The sequence below is a fragment of the Rhipicephalus sanguineus genome, chromosome 11 (genome assembly GCF_013339695.2).
Source record: "Rhipicephalus sanguineus isolate Rsan-2018 chromosome 11, BIME_Rsan_1.4, whole genome shotgun sequence".
NCBI lineage: Eukaryota > Metazoa > Arthropoda > Arachnida > Ixodida > Ixodidae > Rhipicephalus > Rhipicephalus sanguineus.
The window spans coordinates 50472844-50498358 of NC_051186.1; the positions used below are offsets into that span (position 1 = coordinate 50472844).

General features: G+C 48.4%; 1 protein-coding gene across 1 annotated transcript in view; it reads right to left on the minus strand.

The window, feature by feature from the left end:
- The window catches only part of LOC119374311 (B-cell lymphoma/leukemia 11B), a 581879-nt gene that overhangs the window by 292355 nt on the left and 264009 nt on the right, over positions 1-25515 (minus strand). The window contains exon 2 of the mRNA XM_037644386.2: positions 9062-9121. Coding sequence (XP_037500314.1) covers positions 9062-9121 — 60 coding nt within the window. The remainder of the gene's footprint in view (positions 1-9061; positions 9122-25515) is intronic.

A 25515-nucleotide genomic window follows, 5' to 3' on the forward strand; every position in this document is an offset into this window, starting at 1 on the left:
CAACTCCGCTTTAAAACACGCCCAGTTCCAGAAACGACGTCTTTTATACAGCTTGACAACGGGTCGGCATGGCCTCTAAGCTTCGGCAACAATGCACGCAACTACGGCGGCAGCGAGCAGCGCGGGCCAGCGCGGCGGCAGGGCTCGCTGTCCGGCCTCAAGGCCTTTTCACTTTAGTTCAGCCGGAGATGGAGACCAGGCTAGCCGGCTGTCCGCGACGTATTTCATCCGCTTGACGACAACGAGCGGTCGGCTTTCACTCGTTTAGCTCCATTTAGCCCGCGAAGATTAAACCACCCATGGCATGGCTCTCCTCTTCCCGTCTTTTATTTTTTTTTTTCACGTTTCATTTCTTTCTCAGTCCTCTTCCAAACGCTCTTTCGGCGACTGGATGCAGTGGCTATGATTAGTAAAAGTAACCGCAAAATCACACGGGACAGAGAGAGAGAGACAGCACGAAGCGTGTTGTGTCTTTCGGTGTCCCATGTGTTTTTTGCGGTGATCTTTCCTTATCATGAATCAGCAAGTGGCCTACACCGAAACTTAGTTCTAAGTTAACGTGGCTGCGCTGAGGAAAAGGCTGTCCCCTTCCTTTATAGAGAAGTAATGCCTGATATTTAATTGCAGGCCGAAATACATTATATTAAACGCGACCGAAAATGAAGAGACACAAAACATTGGCGCTGTAACTACTTGCGTAAAAGGTTACACAGTTTCTGTCCGCCGCGCGCTTAAAAAGTGATAACTTTTCGAATTATAATGAAGTGCTTCCATTTTCTTTGTATTTTATTCATTATAATGCGCGTTGGAATGCGACAGAGCATGAGGAATAGATTTTTTTTAAGCGGGCATAGATAGACTTTCTCGTGCGGCTGCTGTAAGTCATCGAAAGACTACGTCAATGTTTATCTCCTGCTGATTAGGACAGTTCTGCAAACATCGGCCGCTTTCTAGAATGTTTTCGTCTGGATTTTCGAGATTTTCCGAGTGGATTTTGGTACCAAAAGACGCCTAAAGACGAGAGGACAACACCGATACCAAGTTTGGCTGATGGGTGGACTTTTCGTTTTTCCAAGTGTATTTCGCCCGGATCGCGCTGCCGAGAGCTAGCCTCACCCCGGGCGCGGCATCCGAGCGCCGTACCCACCTACTTTTCTAAACGAACATGGAAGTTTCCGTGGAAGGGGAGGAATTGCTCCCCGAAATGTTTTCGGAAGATCTGGGCTGGCAGACGGCCGTTGCCAGGCGTTCGTCGAGAAGAGCAGCAAGTACCGTCGAATCGAAGAAGGAAGATGTTAGACCTAGCGCCAGTACATCTGCCGGGCATCGGCAGAATGGAGAGTGGAATAAGAAAAGAGTGATCAAGGCAGGACGCATGCCCCCGCTCCCTAAAGACGACGCTAAGATCATAATAAGGCCAAGGGGAGGCTTGGATGTGTCCAAGGTTGGTGCAACGAACGTAGGCAGAGCAATCATGGCAGCAGCAGGAGTCACTGAAGCCCATGCTGGAGCAGATGTCATCTGCCCGAACTTGCAGCAAAGCATAATCGTGGTTAGCACGCCAGACAGGGACAATGCAGCAAGATACACTAGAATCAAGTCGATCGTGGTGATGGGAAAAGAACACGAGGTCAGTGCCTACGAAGCGGCGCCGCACTGTACTTGTAAGGGGGTGATTAGAGGCATCACCCTGAGCGACAGCCCTGAGGAGTTGGAGAGGAACATCATCAATGCCAGAAATCCGCTGGCTCTGGCGGCGAAAAGGATCAAGAACACGGGCTCAGTTATTGTGGCATTCGACGGCTGGAAAGTTCCGAACTTTGTGCGCTACGGACCAGTGTTGGTGAGGTGCTGTTTGTATCGAAAACAAGTGGACAACTGCTATGCATGTGGCAGATTGGGACATCGGGCCGATGTGTGCCCCACCCCGAACGAAACTATTTGTAGGGGATGCAGCGCACCGAACCCGGACGAGCAGCATCAATGTATTCCCAAGTGCAAGCTGTGCGATGGTGCGCACATGACAGCAGCCAAAGTGTGCAGACACCGGTACCAGATCCCGTACGTGGTAAGGAGAAGAAGATGGGAAAGGACGGCAGAAGCCTCCAGAAACCGAGACTCGACCCCACCATCTGGCAGCGGTGACAGCAAGCAGACTCAGCAGCTTTCGACACAAGGGCACAGAGGACGCTCCAGGTGCAGACGGCGTTCCCGGTCGACAGGGCGCTCTCGGTCGACAGGGCGCTCCCGGTCCACAGGGCGCTCCAGTTCCTCGTCCACGGCCAGGGGGCGTTCCAGCTACCAATGTCACCGAGGCGGAGGAGGACTGCGAGTCAAGTTCCAGCCGACTTGGGCTGATCGTGTCCGTGGAGACGTCACCGGAAAACAGGTAACGCAGGGTTTGCCGCCAGAGCATGAAAACGACAGGCTTGCGCAATTAGAACGCGAAAACGAGATGATGAGGAATACGATAGCAAAACTCATGGCAGAAATGGCCGAGATTAGGAGAGGCAAGGGAGAGCTCTCTAGCTTGGCAGACAAGCAAATAGCTGAGTCGGTACCGACGGAGATACCCGTGGTGGCCGCCTGTGACGCGGAGAGGCCCGCCAAAAAGAGGGCCATTGGTGGAGAGCAGGAGACAATGGCGAGCAGAGCAAAGTCAGAGATTCGCGAGATGCTCTCTTCTCTGAGCGAGAGCGTGAAGCAGATGAATGAAACGGTCTCCCACCTACAGTGCAGCATGCTAACCATGGAAGAGAGGTACCATCAGCGCTTTTGCAAAATAGAATCGTTTCTAGAAAATGTGGCAATGGGCCCGCGGCCGCTCCAGGCAATGGCCTCAGCCGGTGAGAACGTGAGGGCTTTCGAGATGGTCAGTGAACCAATTCAGCAACAGCCACAGGATGGCCAAGCAAACTAATTGTTTTAGAATATGGCAATGGAACTGCAGGGGGTTTCTCCACAAGAGGTCCCCCTTGCAGCAATTTATTCGCACACAAGAGGAGAAACCACACGTGGTACTCCTGCAAGAAACACTAACCGAAAGTGTAGGTCTACCTGGCTACCGATCTGTTGCAAAGCACGATAAAGGAAGAGGCGTCGGTGTCTTGATAAGCAAGAGGCTGACACATATCACCCACGACCTGCAAGTGGCTTCAAGTAAAATCGAATACATAATGATAGAAATCATTCCTGGACCCGTGAGTAGGGGGAGCATCTTCATCTTGAATGTCTACAGCAGCCCAAAAGACTTGAGGCAGCGCTTTAAGACCCTCGTCTCCAGGGCATCACAGCTCGCCAGAGACTCCCCGCTGGTCATTGCTGGCGACTTTAATGCTCCCTATCACACCTGGGGCTATCCATATGATACACACAAGGGGGAGGATCTCTGGAGAGAGGCGCTCAACCGGGACCTGATGCTTCTCACCGACCCGTCATTCCCCACTAGATGTGGTACGTCGGCTAGCAGGGACACTACTCCTGACTTGACCTTCGTCAGAGGAGCGGCGGCAGCTAAGTGGGTCAACCTCAACATAGACCTGGGTAGTGACCACTACATCCTGGCCACGACCTTGCAGGTAGAGCAGAGAAAACTGCGCAAGTTTATGGTCACCGATTGGGACAAATTTCGCAAGATTAGGGAGGATTATGTGGAAGACGAGGAGAAGCCCGATCTCGAACGCTGGACCGACCAGATTGCACGAGATGTCAAGGCTGCCACCAAGGAAGTTAGCACGGACCTCCCGGTCGAGAAGATGGATAGCAGACTAGCACATCTGATCGAGGCCAAGAGGTCCCTTCTGTCCAGATGGAAGGGGCAGCGTCTCAACAGAAGGCTTCGCAAGAAGATTGCCGAAGTCAACAAAACAATAGAGGAGCATTGCAAGGTCCTTTCCAGGCAGCAGTGGGACGATGTCTGTAATTCCATCGATGGTCAAATGCGCCGTGCCGGGCCCTGGAACCTCCTCAAGCACTTGCTAGATGAGACAAATACCAAGTCGAATCAACGAAGCACGCTGGGACGCATTTTGCACGCAGCCAGACAGGAATCCACGGACGATGAAGTTATACAGACGCTTGTGAGCAAGTACCTACAGGTGGATTCCAGCCCGATGGATGATCGTCCCCTCAAGGATTATGAGGGCGTTGAGAACCCAGAGTTGGACGCAGAGTTTGGAGTTGAAGAAGTCAGGCAAGCCCTACACGACCTAAATGGCAAATCGGCACCCGGTCCAGACAAGATCACTAACAAGGCCCTAAGGAACCTGGATGACAAATCAATAGAGCACCTCACTGAGTTCATCAACATGTCATGGAGCAACGGAAATGTTCCAGCACTATGGAAGAAGGCCACCGTCATCCTTATTCCCAAGCCTGGAAAGCCACCCAGTCTCGACAATCTTAGGCCCATCTCGCTCACTTCGTGTGTGGGCAAGGTAGCCGAGCACGCAATCCTGAACAGGCTCTCCCGATACTTGGAAGACAATGACGTCTATCCCCACCACATGATAGGCTTCAGACCTGGGCTTTCTACTCAAGATGCCATGAAGCTAATCAAGAATCAGATCATTGATCGCAACACGAGGGACACGAGAGCCATTCTTGGCCTTGACTTGGAGAAGGCTTTCGACAACATCCTACACTCCTATGTTTTGGGAACGATCTCGAGCCTTGGTCTGGGCAAGAACTTTTATGACTACACGAGATCCTTTTTGGCGGGCAGAGAAGCCACCCTCAAAGTGGGAGACCTCGTTTCAGACTCCGTTAAACTTGGTTCTAAAGGTACGCCACAGGGGTCGGTCATATCCCCGACCCTCTTTAACCTCGCCATGATTGGTCTGTCCAAAAAACTCTCGGAGGTCGACGGCATTAATCATACTATATATGCAGACGACGTCACCAAATGGTGCACCGGGGGCAGCGATGGCCATTTGGAAACTGCGCTTCAAGATGCCATCGAGGTCACAGAAAGCTACCTCAGACCTACTGGACTCCGATGCTCACCGCGGAAATCAGAGCTGCTACTTTACAGCCCCAAGCGCAGGGGCCCCAAACCGAAAGGTTGGAGGCCTGTAGAGGACATCGACATCACTCTAAGGACAAGTGAGGGTGGTATCATTCCCAGGGTGGACACCCTCCGCGTTCTGGGTATGATGATTGAGTCAAACGGTTCAAATAACCAGACTGTACTGAAGCTTACAAGGAAAACAGACAACGCCCTGAGGTTGATAAGAAGGGTTGCTAACCGGCAGCAAGGACTATGCGAGGACAACCTCATCAGGTTGGTGCATGCTTTCGTGATGTGTCACGTCACCTACGTAGCGGCAATGCACAACTGGCAGAGGTCGGAGCGGGACAAATTGAACACGTTGATAAGAAAAGCGGTGAAGAGAGCCCTCGGGCTTCCCATGTATACGTGCTCGGAGAGGCTGCTTCACCTCGGCGTGCACAACACGCTGGAAGAGATAGCTGAGTCACAAGAGAGGGCGCAGTTCACGAGACTTTCTACCACCAGTGCCGGGAGAAACATCCTGAAAGAGCTTGGAGTTCACCCGACAGAAACCGATACCCGCTACTGCAGCGTTCCTCGAGAACAAAGAGAGCGTATTACCGTGGCACCCATACCTCGGAATGTTCACCCTGAATACAATGTAGGCAGACGACGGGCTAGGGCTAAAGCCCTCCTGGAGAGTGCCCATGCACATGCCCGGAGTTGCTGTTTCGTTGACGCTGCACGGTACCCAAACGGAAAAGCATTCGTTGCAGTCACTGTTGATCAAGATGGCATTATTACAAACTCCTCGTCGGTCCGGACCACAACGGCTGAGGTTGCCGAACAGGTCGCAATAGCCTTGGCCCTGCTAGACGACGGGAGAACAACAATATATAGTGACTCGAGATCAGCAGTTCGAGCATTCGGTAGGGGCACCATCTCAGAATCAGCCTTGCGGATCCTGCGAAATAAGGAGGTACAACAACACACAATCGTCTGGTTCCCAGCTCACATGGGACAGATCAAGGGCGCTCCGTCCAACCTCAACGAGAAGGCCCATAGAGCTGCGCGAGGAGTCGTCGACCGCGTAGCTACTGAACGGCATGACGATGAGGTTGTTGACAACAAAGATCCCCCAACGACGTACAATGAACTTTGCAAGAACTTTTATCTGAGGAGGCGAAAGTATCCGCCACCGCACAGTAAACTGAACAGGCCTCAGGCATTGACGCTCAGACTCCTGCAGGTCGGCGCATATCCCAGTCCCGCACTCTTGCACAAAATTTACCCAGAAATTCAGACGTCAAACACGTGCGCGCTTTGCTCAGACTTTGCCAGCTTAGATCATATGCTCTGGCGGTGCCCTGCGTTACGGGTTCAAAACGTTACATCGTCAAAGTGGGATGCTGCGCTACGCAGTACGGATTTCAGGACGCAGCTATGGGCAGTCCAACGGGCCCACGACGTGGCGGACAGGTTAGGCCTATCTGTCCCGACGTGGGAGCGGCCCGCTACGTGCTAGTTCACGCCCCGACGGACCTAAATAAAGTTTTTCCATACCATACCATACGCATTCTACTGAGTGCAACAAAGACTCAGTAGAAACACAAGCACTTCGGCCCTTCAATTAAACGCTGTACTGTTGAGTTACCGAAGACAGATATTTTTGGACATTTACAGATATTTTTTTTTTTACAGTAAACGTCGAGCGCGAAGTTGTCCTAGAGGATCTTGTCGTCCTATTTCCTCTGCTTTCTCGCCAACCGCACGCTAGAGTTACTGCGTTTGGTTCCTTTAGCTGTCATATACAGTAACTCTATAGAGCACGCATTTTCGCAGCGATACCCTGAGGATAGGCTATTAAACGAGCAGCCACACGCGCGCACATAAACACGTGTGCTCGTCTGAGGGGTCGCATGCGGGATGCGATTTCCTTTCTCCGCCAGACGATTTGTAGGTCCAGTACGCACACTGACCGTAAGTTCCCTTACATCACACAGCGGGCAGCACCAGACGCGGCAGCGGGCCCCACCAGACAGAGACTTACTTATCTGGACGTAGTACAGATTTCTACTCTTTCTTTCTTTCTTTCTTTCTTTCTTTCTTTCTTTCTTTCTTTCTTTCTTTCTTTCTTTGGTTTCTTATTTCCTTCTTTCTTTTGCTTCTCGAATCTGCTCACGGTTCTTGCGAACCGTCGCGGCGAAATTTGCGAGCCCAGGTGGCTCCCGCGCTCTGGGCTAAAGAAGAGTAACGGAGCAGGAGGGGCAGCGCTAGATAAAATGTGAGCCTATCACTCCAGCCCCCCCCCCCCCGCACCCCCATCCCCCCCCCGGATGACCACGCACCTTTCAAACACCGCCACTCCCACTGCAATGAACCCTCACCTTCGACCCCCCCCCCCCCCAACTCTTATGACCCCCACCTAGCATGCCTGTAGTTCATGTAGCGGCCGCTAGAGGTCCCCCCGCGTTCTCACCTTGCCCCACCCCCTTCCATGCTCCCCCTCCCTCCCAGGGAGGGGGGGGGCATTAAAAGGAAAGAGAGGGGGGTTGACGACGAGAGGGAGGTATGAAGGAGTATCCGTGGGTCAATTCTCGGTAGTGTCCACAAGATTTGTTCCTTAGTGTGTGTTCTCAGTGACCACCATAAGGTCGGTTTGCCGCCATAAATATATGGGCAGGTGATAACACCACGTGATCTCCTGACCTGGTTCCCCTAATGGGGCTCCGTATACGACCCCGCCATGGCTGTAAGAACTATCGTCCACGGGGAACGAAACAACCATATATTTATCTCCTCACATTCACATGTACGAAATGAATTATTGTTAATTGACTCATTCATTCATTCATCACCCGAACTCCCGAACAAGCGTGTTGTCCATAGCGCTCCGAATGTATAGCGTTGTCTCACATGCCATTCTCCAGACGCTCCGGGCCTGGCCGAGAAGAGCCGACAACGAAAACGGTAACATAAAGAGCACTCGAATTCCACCACAGAGAGGTCACAAAAAAAAAAAAAAAGTACGCGAAGAAATGCCGCGCATGAGGAGCATTTTGCACTTAGAGGGTCGCTCAGAGGGGATGGAGAAAGGCACTGTCCGGTCAAGCGGTCAGATGTCCAGCGACCACGCAGTGTCCCCCCGTCTTGGCCATTAGAAAGAAGGGGGATGGGGGGGGGGGAGAAGAGGAAGGACGCAAGTAGATACAAATGTCTGCGGAAATGCAAAGATAGCAACGGGATGCGAGTATTTATGGCGAAAGGCAACATCGCAAAAAAAAGAAAACAAAAGAACGTTGACGCTACAAAACAAAAAGGCAGCACCCGTATTGCAGAGGTATGTAAAAGCGGAAAACAAACAAAACAACAAGCTATTCTGAGCGACAACCGAGGGCATGCTAGGGTTGAGGTTTGGGCCAGTTGGTTCATGCTTGTAAGTAGGGAAAAAACAGCGCGAAATTCTTACAGGACGCAAGACGAAGAAGGCACGACAACAGCGCTGTCATCTTCTGTCCTGTCAAAATTTCGCGCTGCTTTTTTCCCCTGTTACAAACGCGAGCAATTCGGCACATACCTTTAGACAATGTTGAAATGTGCTTTAAGAAAGCCTTGACGACAAAATACAACGTAAAAAGAAGAAAAACGCTACCAAAGTTGTACCGGCTGTATTTACGTTGGAAGAGCGTTTGCCTTTATGTATACTGTCTACGAAGTGCAACATTTATAGTTCCGGCTATTACTTTTACGCGTATTATATTTTCAAGTTAATTAATTAATTCATTATTATTATTTATTTATTTATTTATTTATTTATTTATTTATTTAGTTATTTATTTATTTTACGCGCCATTGAACCTCGCCGCCACCCGCACGGTACGACCCAAAAGAGAAGCTAAAAAGAAAAGGTCTATAGCTTCAGGACCAACTTTGGCCAAGGTGCTTAATCGCGCCAATATCGCCCCTCTTATCCTGTGGATTATGTGCGAGATGAGTTCAAGTTAGGCCTAGGTGTTAGGCCTAGCTGTTAGACCTAATCTTACTGCGAGGAAGAAAACAATGGGGACTCACCCTCGCGCGTCGGCGACGCTTTGAGGACGGCATCCTTGGGTACAAAGGCGTCGTCATCGTCTGCAAACGACAAAGGATAGAAGAGACGATAAATACCAGACACATTCTGAACATACAAAGTTGAGCGACTACAACGTATTTCTTAATGTATAAATATGACAAATTGCTTATGTGTATCATTTTGGTGCGACGCTTTGGGTGGACATCTTGGTGCCCACGACAAATTGGCAAGATTTCAGAAATTAATCTCGACTGTCATCAAGCCAGAGTTCACGCAACGACTATATACTGCGGGTAAATATACCAAGAGAGTGTATACTAGCACGTGTAGAAATATAATTACGATATGATTGCATTCCAATAAGTGCCCTACTCGTCGTTTTGCTGACGAGGGTAGGTTTTTTAAAAAAAATTAAACCGTTATTTCACGATGGTCATTCTTGCGTTTGCGATCGGTTTAAGCCTCTTTCCTATGCACTATTACCCAGATCCTGCGTAAAGTGCCATATATCCAGGAAACCAGATCTTCCGTACTAGTTTCCTGGCTTTAACTAGTACTTCTACTAGCACTTGGAAAGAGTGTACTTGAGGCACAGACAAGCAACGATCTTTTTTTTTCACTTTTTACAGCACACCGCAATATTACCAGTCATCAACGCTCGCAACTAACGAAATTGTAACACACCTCCCACCATTTTGTTTTTCTAACGCACATGAAAACCGATACAGTCCGGGAAAATAATAAGTTAGTAGCTCAATTCAAACGCGCAAAAATCCTCGAGTCATCGAAAATATCAAATAAGATACCCATCCGCGGCCCGAAAGCTCGAACGTATACGAAGGAAGGAACACAACAACACGTGCCTCTTATTCAACAACTAAAACCACAATCTGGCAGCGAGTGAGTGTTCTCTTTAGGAGTGTCCCATGCTGTACATCTCAATCGCTTTCTGCTAGCACCTGGACGCAGATTTTGGGTACGATAACCGAAAAGAAAAACTGTCGACGTAGAGGATTAATGTATAGAGTAGATGTACTTCCCTCACCTTTTTTCTTGCTCCCTTGCCAATAACATAAAAAAATAACGTATCAGTCTTTACAACTACTCCCAAGGACAGGCTGACAAACCTCAATAAATATGGGTTGGGCAACAACCCCCGCTCTATTGAACCGCGGCTGAGCATTGGGCAGGGGGTCACGGAATTTAAAGAAGGATCAAGTTACGTCTACGTACATCCCAGAGGGACTGCAGGATAACACCTCGACCTCACCTTGCACCGAAATAAAATGCATCGCCGAACCCACGTGCAAGGCCTGGTATACGGCACTCCCTAAACTCAGCACGGTCCATTTCCTTTTTGAAAACACTCCCATTCTTGGATTACACTCCACGCAGACATACTACGCATCGTACGCTATACGCGTATGTGACGTTGTCTGCACATAGATATTCAGAAATACGGGGAATGCCGTGTTTTCGTTCGTTTGGGCGACGATGTTTCTTTACTTACGACGCGTGTGTGAATGGCTTAAGCGATTCTGTTTCTTCATTTGTCTCCTTCTTATTCTTTGAGAGGACCCTGCAGTCTTAGAAAAAAGAAAAATTCAGGGCCCCTCCAATACTGCGAAAATGGAAGCAAGCGTAGCGCTGTGACTACCGTGGGTCTTGTATATTGAATAGTATCGCTAGAGTGAATTTATATATGGTCATTATAGACTATATTGAGCGAATAAAGACGTACAGTGGGGATGGAAAGAAACGCGAACAGAGCGGCATCTACATTCCGTTTCAAGCGGTTGTAGCCTGGATGGTAATAAAGAAGCTACTATAGTCACCCACAATAGAATCAATAACCATTCTAGCATCTTTTTATTGCCATCAAGGTCTGAACGTGATGGAAACAGCGCGCCGCGCTATTCGCGTTTATTTCCCTCCTTCCTGTACACTCAGATATCCCGGTGTTTCTCTTGCGCATGACGCAGATCACCTCATCAACTGCGGTCTCAAATAAAATCCTTTAGCACATAAGAAACCCCGTTGTTTCGAAAATACAAAAAAAATGGTATGACGTTCGTTTCTCGTGCAAGTGGCGTCGTCTTTGAGACAAAATTGTTCACGTAATTCTGCCATGTCTGGAAAATCATACATCTTCATGTCTACTTTTACGCCATGTTCATTTTTTTCGACGAATTAGTCGAGCTAATCGGTTCGCCGTAAATTGTTGTTGTACGCGTCTTTTCGTCCGCAGTCGCGATCCGCCAGACGAATTTGCTGCTGTTTAATAAGGGCATGCATACAGGGAGGTAGGCTGCGTACGAGCCGGTTAGAGCCGGCCAATGTTGGCTAGACACGGCTATATCATTGGCAGTGTTAATTTTGGCCACAGATGCCTACACGACCGCAAATGTCCGCGAGCTTCGGATAAATGCTGACTAATGCTGGGAAATGTTCGCTATAATGTGGACTAAAATATTTTGTCGGCTAATGTATTTTGTTGCAGTCGTTCGCTGAGAATAACCTGTCTTCGTTCAATATTAATACAATGACCGGCTCTTGTGCCGATTTTCTTCCCTAATAAAGCTTTAATCGCCGTCATCCCGCACGTTTCAATGCAATTCTAGAGACTAATTAAAACATCGGCGACTTCGACCTCGCTCCAACTCAGCCATGCCTCTTGTTGTGAACTCTTCATGCGCTGCGCGCACACACAAACACACACGCACACACACACACGCTTTCGCGCGCTTAACGCGTGCGTGCGTGCCCACACTCCAAGCGTTGCGCGCGCGTGCTTACCTGCGCATAGGTGCGTGGGCGTGGCAAGGGGGCGTGGCCGACCCGCTAACGAGCCATGACGTGCACGGTGGCACGAACGAACTGAACAGCGAGCTCTCCCTCTCGTGTTTTCCTTTTTGTCTTTTACTTTCTTTAGGTTATACTCGTTCGCACAGCCGCTCTCGCATGCTCCCATTCCAGCTTTTTCTTTCTTTGCTTACTGCGTTTTTTGTAGTTGTTGTTACCTGCCGACGTTCATTCTTTGCCCAGACGCGCTCGTACCTCGCTACCGACGATCACGTTTAGGTGCTGCTGCCGCCGTGGCACGTTTAAAAGCTCGCAGCGACACGCAGTCTTCCGCGGCTACCGAAGCACGATTCGCCGCTCAAAAAGGGCCAGACTCCTTATATACCTGTCAGCCACGCCATGCGTTTAGCGGGATCGGAACAGCCCTCATGGGAGTCCCGTCGCTTAACGCGAGGTCGCGGGTTCGAAGCCCCGCAGCGTTGTTCTTCGTGTTTATTCCAGAGGCTGTCTACCCTCGGTGGTACAGCGCTTACGATTCACAATATTCGTTGCTGGGCTAGTTGGTTCATAGTCTTAAATACTGGATAGCGCGGTTTCGACACAGGACAAAGAAAGAAAGAACACTGAAGCACAGGACAAGCATTTGTCCTGTGCTTGTTAGAACACTGAAGAAAGAAAAAAACACTGAAGCACAGGACAAGCACTTGCCCTGTGCTTGTCAGGGCACTGAAACACGGGACAAGCTCTTAGACGCTTGTTCTGTGCTTCAGTGTTCTTTCATTCTGTGTTTTGCGTCGTATCCGCGCTATCTAGTACTCAAGACTAAGAAGCGGTTACGGTGCTCGGCTGCTGATCCGAAAGTCGCGGGTTCCACCCCGGCCGCGGTGGTCCCATTTCGATGGGGGCAATATGCTAGAGTCCCGTGTACTGCGCGATTTCAGGACGGTCGAAAATAACCCGCAGCCATCCAATACGGCGTGCCTCACGCCATCATATCGTGGTTCTCGCACGTAAAAACCCATTAATATATTATTATTTTTACACACGGACACTCGTAACATCCACACTTGCGCAAACATCACATTGTCATCCTAAGCCAACATTCAAATAAAGCTTACAGTAAAGTGATAACGCAGGCATCTCACGCGCCCATTCTTCGGTAGGTAGACAGATGAAAGAACGTAGCGATAGAAAAGCAAAAATCATTGCGAGTTGACAGCACATTCCGGATGTACACACAGAAGCCTATCCGTACGTACACACTGCTGTCGCTGCAGAAAGCCGCTGCGACAGCGCACACAGGTCCGCGGCGTCTTATAGACTACGTTAGGATGAGAGTCACGTCCGGACAGGAAAACCCGGAAATGGTGCGTGACAGTGGTCGTGATGGGCCACCCCACGGTCAGTCTATATAAACGGTGTAACGCACACGCCCACAGGCTTTGGCCATGAAAGTCCGTGAAAGAGGACGGTGAATACACCAGCTATAGATGCCTCGTATAGGTATACGAGCACGTCTATTATATGGCAATCTTTGTCATACTAGGTAGATTTAGAATAGGGTGCGCCGAGATAGCGTTCGTTGGGTATACGATACGCTATTTCCGTCACTTAACGTGGGTACACAACAGGAAAGCGTATAGGACGCATGCGCAGTGGCAACAGACGCTAACACAAAGCTTTGCGTACCCTATTCTAAAACTGCCTATACTATATAGCGCGATATTTGCATATTAAGGCGAAATCATTAGATGCCTCATCAAACACTAAAATTGACCGTCGGCTGCGTCAACGCGAAGGGATGAAAAAAAAAATCATCATCAGATGATAACGTCGTCCTCTAACGTCATCACGACGTCACAGGTCACCAAAATTGATGCCGTCATCGTAACGTCGCTATGGCGTCACATAAGACGACGTTATCACATAACACTGTCGCTTGGTCAAAGCTGGGCCGTTCACGGAGCTAGGCACTGTAAAACCACGTAACTTACAAGAAGCTTCCAATTACAAAATACTACGTGACATGGGCGGAAGCAGCGATGTCACGTGGTACTTTATTATTATTATTATTTTTTACATTGAGGGCACCTGTAGTAAGCAGCGAGAGGGTAATACTTGATAGAAAGTTAGAAAATGTCTAATCGGATCGTTTAACACATCGATCTACAACTATGTCAATTGAATTTTTCGCCCAGCTTCATCGCTTCAAGAGTTGGGGAATTACTCTTACATAATTAAACAATAAAGCAGAACACACAAAAGACAAATAGTGTCACTTACTCCAATGCAATAGTCGGCAACAGGCATTTTGTCGCGTCGCTATAAAGTTGCGTCGGCATACATTTAAACACAGGCTAGAGTTCGCAAGGCCACCCTATATTTGTACATGCATGCGCAGCAACGTACGACGAACAGGTTAAGGACACGAGCGAACCTCTCCGTACTCGGAAGCGTATAATGTGTATACAATGTGTAAGTTATCGGAGGCGGTTGCCCGTTTACCGGGGGCGGTCGCGCAAGTCGCGACTATTAACTGTCCCGGTCTATGGCAGCGGACAGGTTCCTGTTTTCATTTATACGTATTTGTTTTACTTATTTATTTATTTTAGTTTTGTGCGCGTCTTCAGTAGATATAGTCGGTCGCGCGCACCGATAAGATCTCGCGGTGAAAAAGGGTCAAGAGTTGGGCGATCTCGCTCGGACTTCAGGCGTCACTATGGGCGGCTGCCGGTGGTCGGTTTCGGATTGTGTGCCGTACCGGATTCCACGCTTTGCAAGCCGCGGCCGTGGCGACTGAATAAATATTACTCCCTGGCGCGCCTTTGCTGCACCTGCAGCATTTAACCAAATGAATCCCACACAGAAATAGGCCAAGGAAAGCATAAGAACATTAATTGTTGCCTTTAACATGTAGTGTAGTAATTATTACGCAAATTGAAACGAATTAAAGGGGACGAAAAATCACCCTTTCCGTCGGCGGAATCCTGAACCCACAACCAACTGAGTTACGACGGAAAGGTGCTTCCCCGTCCCCTTAGTTGGGCCTTTCTGTAAGTGCAATCCCTTCCACTTCCTTTCGTTGATTCATAGCGAGGACCTCGCGCCGGCAGACTTTAACGCCTGAGGTCAGCATGCGAGGGTTTATTGGTCAGGTGCCGAAGTGCCATGAAAGTCCGTGAATGAAGACGGCGAATAGCACCTTCTCGATGCCTCGTATAAGGTGTATACGAGCACGTCTATTGTATGGTCACTTTCGTCATAGCACAGGAACTTTTAGGATAGGCCTACGCAGAGATAGCGTTCTTCTTGACGCCATGCAAATATCATGTGCCACATGACGGCCCCTGGCAAGAAAGAGCGTTCCACACTCGCCGCCTTGGCTACGCGTGCGGCGCTGGCTAACACTACCAGGGATTACACTTACAGAAATACCCAACCAAGTGGACGGGGAAACCCTTTCCGAATTGGCAGAGGTTCGGACACGTAATTCGAATGCTGTGGGTTCGGATCTCACCGATGGAAAGGATGAGAGTTGGTCCCCTTTAATTCGTATCAATTTACGTCGTAATTACAACACTACAGTTAAAGACAACACTTATTAGCCCCTATACTTCCCGTGGTTTAAATGACTGTTGGATTCATTTGAATGAGTCTAACAGAGAAAGGAGCCCCCTAAAAAAAAATTCCCCTTCTTTCGTTCTCTATTATATAAGTAACCTAAACGTTACAACCATCGCAGAATTAGTTATTCGTTTCCACAGAAAGTAGACACTGAATTCGAGACACATTCAGCGGAATTTCGACTTCTGCACTGACATATAGGTGACAATCGTTACGCATATCATTCTACTACATCTACCAGTGTACACTGCACTTCGAAAATCTGCTGAATGCAAAACAACCGCAGCGGAATTTCGACATTTCTAGAAACCGACATCTTCGACCTTCATTATTAAACGAAGGCAGGCAAATTTCGACCCCGTTTTTTGCAAGATGCAACCTCACGAAGCCGACAGATAACGAAGCTGAGGACAGCATATATAGGGAGACGTTATGGGTATCTTTTGAATCAAGTGCCTTTATGGGCTGATTGTAATTATATATTTCGAGAGAAAGGTTAAGAAATGCGATAAAAAAAAAGAGAAAAAACGAGGAGGCCTTCATAGTCGGGAAAATGGGGACAAGCGAATTTTGTGTGGGCGTGCCTGCCCTACTAACTAACTTTCTTTCTTTCTTTCTTTCTTTCTTTCTTTCTTTCTTTCTTTCTTTCTTTCTTTCTTTCTTTCTATTTTTAACGTATTGTGCAATGCTTCCTCCAACTGCTTCCTTCCTCCATGCCGGAAATCCGCCTTTTCCAGGTTCCTGTGGTGCCCTCTGCAGTTCTGGTAGGGTTTTGGTAGGGGCTGGGACAACCGGTATTTCCAGAAGCAAAGCCTCCGAGATGGAGGGGTGTTTCGCGACTTCTCCGTTAGGGGAAGCGCGCATGCGCCGTGGCATCGGGGAAAAAAATGTGGATTGGACTTTCATCCACGAGCTTAGCAGCGCAACACTTCTGTTGCCACAGGCAACAACGACGGTCACGCGCGAATCAACGAAACCCAACAGTGAAAGTCAACAATGAGATGCGGCAACGCGACACGACAAGTGAACTCGATAAAAGATCAGATTTCCCCATCAGAAACATCTGATCGCCGACGTGCCCACGATCGCGAGAGCATTAGTTATTAGAAAATCGCTCACACAAATACGCATGACCGGCGTAACTTCGAGGGCCGCATCTGTATATATACCCGCATTTCTGGTCACACGCCGGCGCCTTTCTCGTCAAGTGTTCGATGCCGCTACTTCTGATTATCTGTGCTTCTTATAGAAGCTTCGCTTAAAAGAAACGCTGTTTGTTATAAGGCATCCTTACTGCGCAAGCGCAGCACACTCTACAGCAAAGCAACGTCATTGTGATATAAGCAAATAAAAATCTTCAGTGTGCAGCCTTGCGAGCGTTATCGTAGAAAATAGGCTGTCTATCTCTTGCCGCTTCTGCGCCGAGTAATCACAAAACTCGTTACAAGCAACCTTGAGCCAAAACCCTCGAGACGTTTCGTTTTTTCGTAACTGACCTTTGACATTTCCCGGCGGTATTCTTTAATAGCGTGTCCAGGATGGGCCAGCATAAGCTCTTATGAAATACGCAGACAAACAGGGGCTATTTTTGTTTATTTCAAGGGTTGAAGGGTGCAACCGAATACGATAGAAGATTTTATCGCGAAAAAATCCGCGTGCTATTGTTACGACATCACTGATGACGGCGATGGTTCATGTAACGTCCGCGGTAAAAAATTAAAGGCCAGAATAATGTAGCGGTATCGATTACGGTTATCGTATTTCGGCCCCAGTCATGACCCCCAAACTCGCAAGCATGGCAAGAGATCGACAATTTTGTAATTGGAACCTTGTCGAAGAACGGTGCGGTGGTATACATACACGCTAAGATTGGGTAATTAGTCGAAGCGACGTGAATCCTTGAAAATTAAATCTACACTAAAATTGCCTGAGAACTGAAATTCTTTGAAATTAAGCTGAATGAGTGACAGTGACGTTGCTATAAAAGCCGACAGCCAACATTGTTTGCAATATTTAAGGCAAGATCAATCAAAACTATAGCCGACATCACCCTATGCCAACGAGCGCTTGCAGTAATGCGCTGGTAAATACGGTATTCCAAGTCACGTCAGTCAGTAAGACGGTTGCTAGATTGCACTGCTTTTTGGATCAGTTCATAATTTTTTCGTAAGCAATCGACAGAACGCTCGGTGGAAAAGGGCCGAGGAAGGTGCATTTCCGTAAAAAAAAAAAAAGAAAAAAGAAAGAAAGAAAAACACCGCCTGAGCGCTCCATACAGATGACAGTAATAAAATCAGTTGATAGCGTGATTAATTACCCTGACTGTACAGTTCACGCATCCATATTAGTTTATAGCCGCAAGTAATGAAACGCGTTACGAGCTACTTCAATTTATCGCTTTGCGAAATCTGCACGTTGACGCCATGAGCGTCGACAGGATTTTGTCTTGGGGGGTGCAAATTCGTGTTCCATGGTGGCTGGGAGAGGGGGAGAATAGTGGTGTAGCTTGGGTGGGGGCAAGTGCTGATGTGGCACGGCGTAAGAATATACTCAGGTGATGACACTCTTCCCCCCAACGCATGGGAAACCGCAATCCACGCTCGTCCAGATAATGTTCGGGTTCTTATCACATGACTTGCAGTTTCATCGGCGCCGTCTTGGAGGGCGCTACGAAAAGCGGGGCAGTCGTCTCCATAGCAACGCGCATGCTGCTGATAACGTGCATTTTTCTGAGCCATTTTGCTGGATAATGTGCATCCGCCAAGCGGTGTCGAGGGGCGAAATCGAGAGAGCAACAGGAGAGGGCACGGCGAGCGCGGCGGCGATGACGTAGCACCACCGCGATTCGGCTACTCGCGTGCGCTCTCCGCCTCAAGCCATTAGATGGCGCACCGCTCAACGTACCGACGACCGAACATTTTCTGGCCGCTTAGGCGAGCGCAGTGTCAACACCTGAATATTCCTACACCGTGTGATGTGGCTTGAGGGGGGCAAGTGCCCCTTTTGCACCCCCTGCCGACGCTACAGTTGATACGACGCACACGCATCCGTATCTAAAGTTTAAGCGCTGATGAAACGCTTCGTTGCGAGTCGCCTCTACTGTGGTTGTACGGCGGAAAGTGCGGTAGCTGACCCAGCGGGGAAACGGTCGCCGACCAGTATACACCGCACCACTTCTTTTGTGTATATGTATATTTAAACTTTCTTAACATGTTCTATTCCTTTTCGAGTGCACGCAAACACGCGCGCACACGCACACACATACACACACACACACACACACACACACACACACACACACACACACACACACACACACACACACACACACACACACACACACACACACACACACACACACACACACACACACACACACTGAATTTACAATTCCCTTTCCCACGGCTGCCCTTTCCCTTATTTTCAATGCCCGCTTTACCGTTTTCAGTTCTGTTCTTTCGATAAGGTATCATCATCAGCATCAGTGCCACTTCACTTCCTCAACTTTATTATCTTTCGCGTCGATCTTTGCTGGCCACACCGGAACAAAACAAAAAAGAAAGAAAATAGGAGAGTTTACGGACAGCGAGAAGCTACACGTTGCGATAACCGAAGAACAGACCTCCCCCCCCTCTACCCTCCGCAACCAACCATATACGTAGTACACGTAGCGACCGCAACACTTTAAGCGGCGCTGTGACCAGCGAGCCATTTTATGCTCCACGACTTGTCTGCACCCAATCTTTACATACCCCTGGTCCTCGCAGACGCGACGCTGTTACATAATCGCCACGAGCCCCTCTTCTGCGAAAAAAAAAAAAAACACCAACACAAAAAAGTGAGTATTTAAATACTATATTTAAAAAAACCCTAGCGGTCAGCTTCGTTGATCGCTCTGTATTTCATTCCGATCCGGACTCGCCGCTGGTATGCAGATACGCCATATCTCTATGTGTAAATCTCCGCGAGCAGGACTGGAAAAAGAAAACACTGTGTATAGTTTACAGATACGGCTTTGGAAAACGAAGGGCAAGAAGAAGAAGACTGAGACGTGGACGGCGGTGTTTAACCAGTTCCACGCCATCGACATGCAGCGCGCGTGCGCATGGATAACGCGTAATAGTTAAGTCTTTATACGAAGATCTCGAGCGTGCAATATGGAAATATAAAGAAGAAGTGGAAGAAGAGGCTGGCCGATACGTGGACCGTGAAAACACGCAGCGTCCTGCGGTGTGTATATAGAAGCGACGTACTCCGGAGCAGACGCTCCACCTTTAAAAAGAAACGAAGATTTTCTTTCGCTTCCGCATTAAATACTTGAAGTAATGATAATGATAAAAACCCACGGGGGGGTCCCTAATGCATTAGCCTAAGACGGTTCGAAGGCGAAAACCATCTTCTTCTTCACAGTCAATATATTCATACCCCCCCCCCCCTCCCTTCCTAAAGCTTTCCGCACCTAACGTTATTTTGCACAGCCTCCGGGATCGGAGGCATTACAAGCTTTCTGTACCGCAACTGAATTTGCACTGCTTCCGTGATATGCTCACCTTTGAACGAGCGACGATTTCATGCGGTAACGTCATCATGCATGCGACGTGTGACGTCATGGTGGCGTCAGATAACGTCACAAAGTTTTCGCGATCCGTGGCGTCGGGAAGACGTCATCACGTGATGATTTTCTTGCGTCACTTGTGTTGACACCGACGGTCAATTTTCGCGTTTGATGAGGCATCTAAGGGCTTTCACTTTAATAAAACAATTCCTGGGGGATTTACGTGCTAGAACTCCGATATGATTATCAGGCACCCCGTAGTGGAGGGCTCCGGAAATTTCGACCACCTCGTGTTCTTTAACGTGCACTGACATCGCACAGTATACGCGGGCCTCTAGCATTCTACCTCCATCGAAATGGGACAGCCACGGCCGGGATCGAACCCACGACCTTCAGGTCAGCCGCCGAGAACCATGACCATTGTACCACCGAGGGCGGACTGCCTAATATTTGCATATTAATAATATTATTTTAATAACTGTTGGGGCTTAACGTCCCAAAACCGCGATATGATTGAGAGAGACGCCGTAGTGGAGGGCTCCGGAAATTTCAACTACCCGGGGTTCTTTAACGTGCACCTAAATCTGAGTACACGGGCCTCAATCATTATCGCCTAACTGACGCCACTGCGTGCTGTTATCGAACCTGCAACCTTGCTGCACACGCTCCGCGGGAGAACGAACTCCAAAGAAACCGATCTATATCCCGTCCAATTCTTACAAACAGTCATTATGGAAGCACTATGTCTATAATGAGTTCCAGCTGCCTTCCCTGGAAAGTGTGTTCAGATGCAGCTGAACATTACGAATTATTTCTGAGAGGTTATGGTTGTCACTCGATAGATAGAGGCCGCGCTTAGCAACAACTTATCGAGAATCACACAATAGTTCATTCGTTCCTCGGTGCGGTCTCATTAGCGCCAGTGCCTTGGGAGTCGAACGTGCGACCCCCGCTCCGGGTCCCACGACCTTTGCTGGGACGACCTGCTCTCCTTTTTGCTCTTGCAGGAAAAAAAAAAAAAAAAAACTAACGCACAGATCCCAAGCGTGTTCACCCTAAATGCGAGGAGTCTATAAGGACACAATCACTCAAAACGATCCCATGTCTCAAGAAAATTTATCTTTTTTTTTCTCTTTTTTTTTGGTATCCTGCCGGTATTTCTCGCAAGGTTTCATATACTTTGTATCCACTCGAATGATGCGCTGCTAAGAACAACCGCTGCCGAGAGAGACACATACTTCGGGCCAATCCAGCAAACGGTCGGTACGGCACACGGCTATACAGGGGCAGAGCTCGTTTTCTTGTCAATCAACGCTTTGCTCGTCAGTCAAAGACACGGCGACGGCTGCTAATTATATTTTTCTTTCTTCCTCTACACGTAGAACCTGCCTTTGTTCTAAGTCGCCCTGCCGCAGGCGCCGTTGTAAACAATGGGGAAAACTGTAAGGACGTCAAAAAAGAAAAGAAGAAAATAATAGGAAAACAGAAACGCGTACTGAAGTACATAAGGGTATACACGTACGTACGTGCCATACAGCACGGCGGGTCATTTCGCGGTGGCAATTATTCTATACCCGATCCTTCGTCTCACACGCGGGAACAAAAGATGATGACGGTGCTCGCGATATGACGAAGTTTTTTCTTTCTTTCTTCTTTCTTTTTTTTTTGTGTGTTAGACATATACGATTTCGTTATTCGAGGGTTGAACTGTATTGTACGTGATTATGATCGAATATCACGTGACAGTCGTGGTACGCACTTAAGACTCAGCGTGGGAGCAACCTTGGGGAGGTCGGTGCACTGTATATCTACTTGAAGATTAAAAATATATATACATAAAGGAGCAACGGATGCGAACCATCTACGGAATTCAGGTTGATCAATGTGATACCAGGGTTTCGGCTGAATCATCGGTATGGTGACGCGCACCCATCGAGCATACGTTCCTTTTTTTTTTTTTTACTTTTTCCTTATTACAGAGTATACACTGAGGTGATCGAGACCAGCATGTCGTACAGCCAGCAACGCCGAAAACTTCGCTGCACATGCTTACGATCTGCACAGCCAGTAATAAAGAGCAAAAAGATAGCATCCGTGATGTAGCCTAAATATTTCCTAAAGCTTCATCTGCTGTCGACTCGTCAAGATAAGCGTTTCCCGCTGTTAAACCACGAAATCTGGTAGTACTTTCCGAAAGCTTCAAGGTCATTTAGCTTAAGAGGCAACGTATCCCGTATTTGTCGAAATTATTTAATGCGTAACATTATACGGCGAGTCAGTCGAAACATTTCCGCCATACGGCCAATAAACTTGGCCGTTAGTGCGCTCGTTCCTATATCAGCTTCATTTCATTCATTGCTCTGCGCACTAAACGTCTTTTTTTTTTTGTCTGAAAGATGTATCCCCAATACCAGCATATATGTTGCATGCCGCCATGTTGCCTTTCGTACTTATGAGGCCCACTCGGTAACTAATTCCTAAGCATACAATGAAGTGAAAGGATCAAGACATTCTTTCCATCGACAATCATCAAGACATAAATAAGGGCTCGTGAAAAAATAAATAAAGCGAACTTAACTCACCCTTTTGTGCGATCGCACCTGAGCGCTCATAGCTCTCCAACCTCCAAAGCGTCGTTTTAAAAAGCTCCCGCTTGTGATAGAACCAGGTCAGCTAATAATTGCTAAGTTGTGCCGCTAGGCGGCACGCCGTGTATCGCATTCATTACTCGCGTTTATATGCCAGATGGAATCGTAAAGTGCAAAAAAGCAAGAATTTCAACGAACGGAACTAAACGTCTCAGTGCGATGACGCGATCGCGTGAATAAAAAGAAAAGAACATTAAAAAACAAACGATGCCGCACCCGGCGAAAATTCGTGCGCAAATAAATAAAGAACAATCAATCGCCATCACCCGATGTCATCACAAGCCAACAAGCCTGACACACCGCAACTTCCTTTCACAATAACGGGCCAATCAAAAACGCCACAGTCCTGATAACGAACGGCGTCATCAAAACGAAAGAAGGTGTTTGCAAGTATCGACGAATCACGCGTCCACCGCCACCTCTATAGGTCACGTGACTCATCGGTCGTTTCTGCCCTCATCCAATTAGAGACACCGCACACCGAATTCGTCACCAATGGCCAATGCTGCAGTTACACAAAGAACACGCCCAGTCTGTACACGTATAGGTGCGTAAAGGTTTTGTCCGCCAACGGAAAGACGGCACTCAAAATACAAGCAACGTGAAAACTAGCATACAAGGAAAAGACCCGGGAAACCAGATGATGTCCTTCTTTTCTATACCGTCCCTCACCGCGCGCATCTTCCAATCATCAACGACACGCTCTCGTGACGCCGCCTGTCATCAAGCGTCGAAGAGCGTTGGACGGTACCAGCAGGCCCAAAACGTTATTCGCGCACGTGGTACACAGTTCGAACCAGCGAGGTCAAAAAAAAAAAAAAAAGAAGAAGAAGAAAAGAGAGACATCAAGAAACGTCAACGCGCACCAGCACATCGAACAGCACCCGTAGTACACAGTTTGAAGCATAAAGATCAAACCAACCACAAAAACAAGAACAACAACATCAACAAAAAACAGTACATCGAAGAACATCAACACTTTTATACACGTTGGGGCTGCCTCCGATACGGACACACAAAACACGTACGTACACGCATGCAACACACACACACACACACACACACACACACACACACACACACACACACACACACGCACACACGCACACACACACACACACACACACACACAAATTGAAATGGCGTCATCCCGTAATAGAGCTCAATTTCCAAGTTGACAGATGTTTCCCAGGGTGTCTTGCTTCTGCGTGTGGCGGCAAGAGACAGCGACGTCGCGCACTGGGGTTCCTTTATTGCTAGCCGCCGTCACCCCGCACACCGGAAGCCGCCGCCCCTGAAGTCGCATCTCTTGCCAAAGCGGCTATCCAGGTATACGCGTGTGTATACGCCAATATGCCGCAATCCTCGTCAAAGAGGCGCCCGCAGTCAGAACAACAAAACAAAGAATTACAAGAAGAAGAAGACAAGAAGAAAGAGAGAGAGACATCTCATGGAAAGGATTAACGACGTATCAATCAAACTCCGTCGCCTCCCGCGCCGGTCTCCTCTTGAACCGAACGCGAAAGAAAGGGACGCGGAGCGCACCGACACAGGTCTTTCGATGATAGGCCTATCGCCCATTACACGCCTGACGCACGTGGAAGGCGTGCGAAAGGCTAATCAGAAGGGCGACCCGTCTCCCCCAATTGAATCTTCTTCGCAGGCGACGCTGACGCGTCACGGTCCTTGCGATGTTGGCGAATACAGTACATAGAAAGCAACCAGGGTATTACGATGAAGCAGCAGCTATTGTATGACGAACAAGCGCGGTGCGGGCGCCATATATCCTGGAAATCTTGAAGGATGAGCGGGTAGAAGTGTGTATATTATGTTTGTTGTTGTGTATAAGACCGTGCGGCATGGAGTTATATACATATAGACGTGTAGGATATGACCGTGACACGTACGGGCATAAAGTGATTAAGAAGAATCACGGTGTCTCTCTTTATCAAATTGGAAACGGGGAGGCTTTGAAGTTATACGTCGGTGGCGGATGGCAATTATATCCCTGGCGAATAATGAGCGTGGGACTTGTACTTGCCCTTGGGATGTGACCTTTCGGTACTTTCTGAGTCGTTTATTTTGTTGCAGCTGACGCGTGTTACGTACCTCACGTGTCTGAAAAAACGAAGAAAAACAAAAAAGACTACTTGTATCAGCTGAAGATAGCTGCTGTTTCTCAGAAGTACATCAGTCGCGGTGGCATACAGATTCTTGGCTCCTCAGTGCATACCATGAGCCGTATACATTCAGCTGATACGCTGACACTGATAAGCTGATGAGGAGAATATAGGCCGATGTTCAAGAAATAGAATATTCACACCATCCCTTATGCATTACCTAAGACGGCTCCAAGGCGAAAGCCGCCTTCTTCTTCGTTTTGTTCTTAGTCGATCGTATAGATCCTTCCACCAGCCCCTCGAAAGCGTTCTGCAATTCACGTGGTTCTGCACTGCCTCCTTTCATCCGCCCACCTTTGTCCAAGCAGCGACGTCGCACGATGACCGCATCACGTGACGTCATAGTGACGTCACAAATCCTGGCTACACGTGACGTCATCGCGTGATGATGATCTTTCGGATCAACTCGCGTTGACGCCGCCGACGGCCAATTTTCACATTCGAATAGGCACGTAAAGCTTTCGCCTACATAAGCTGTCTGTTGCGCATATCTGCTGCGCCGTCCGAAGAAACACTTAGATCCTAGCTCTCTAAGCAGACGCTGTACGTAATAATCACGACTCCCCCCAATCCCCAGCCTTAGTCGCTCACACGGCAGCGCGAGCGAGTGATAAAAAACAAAGCGAAAAAAAAAAAAAAGACGT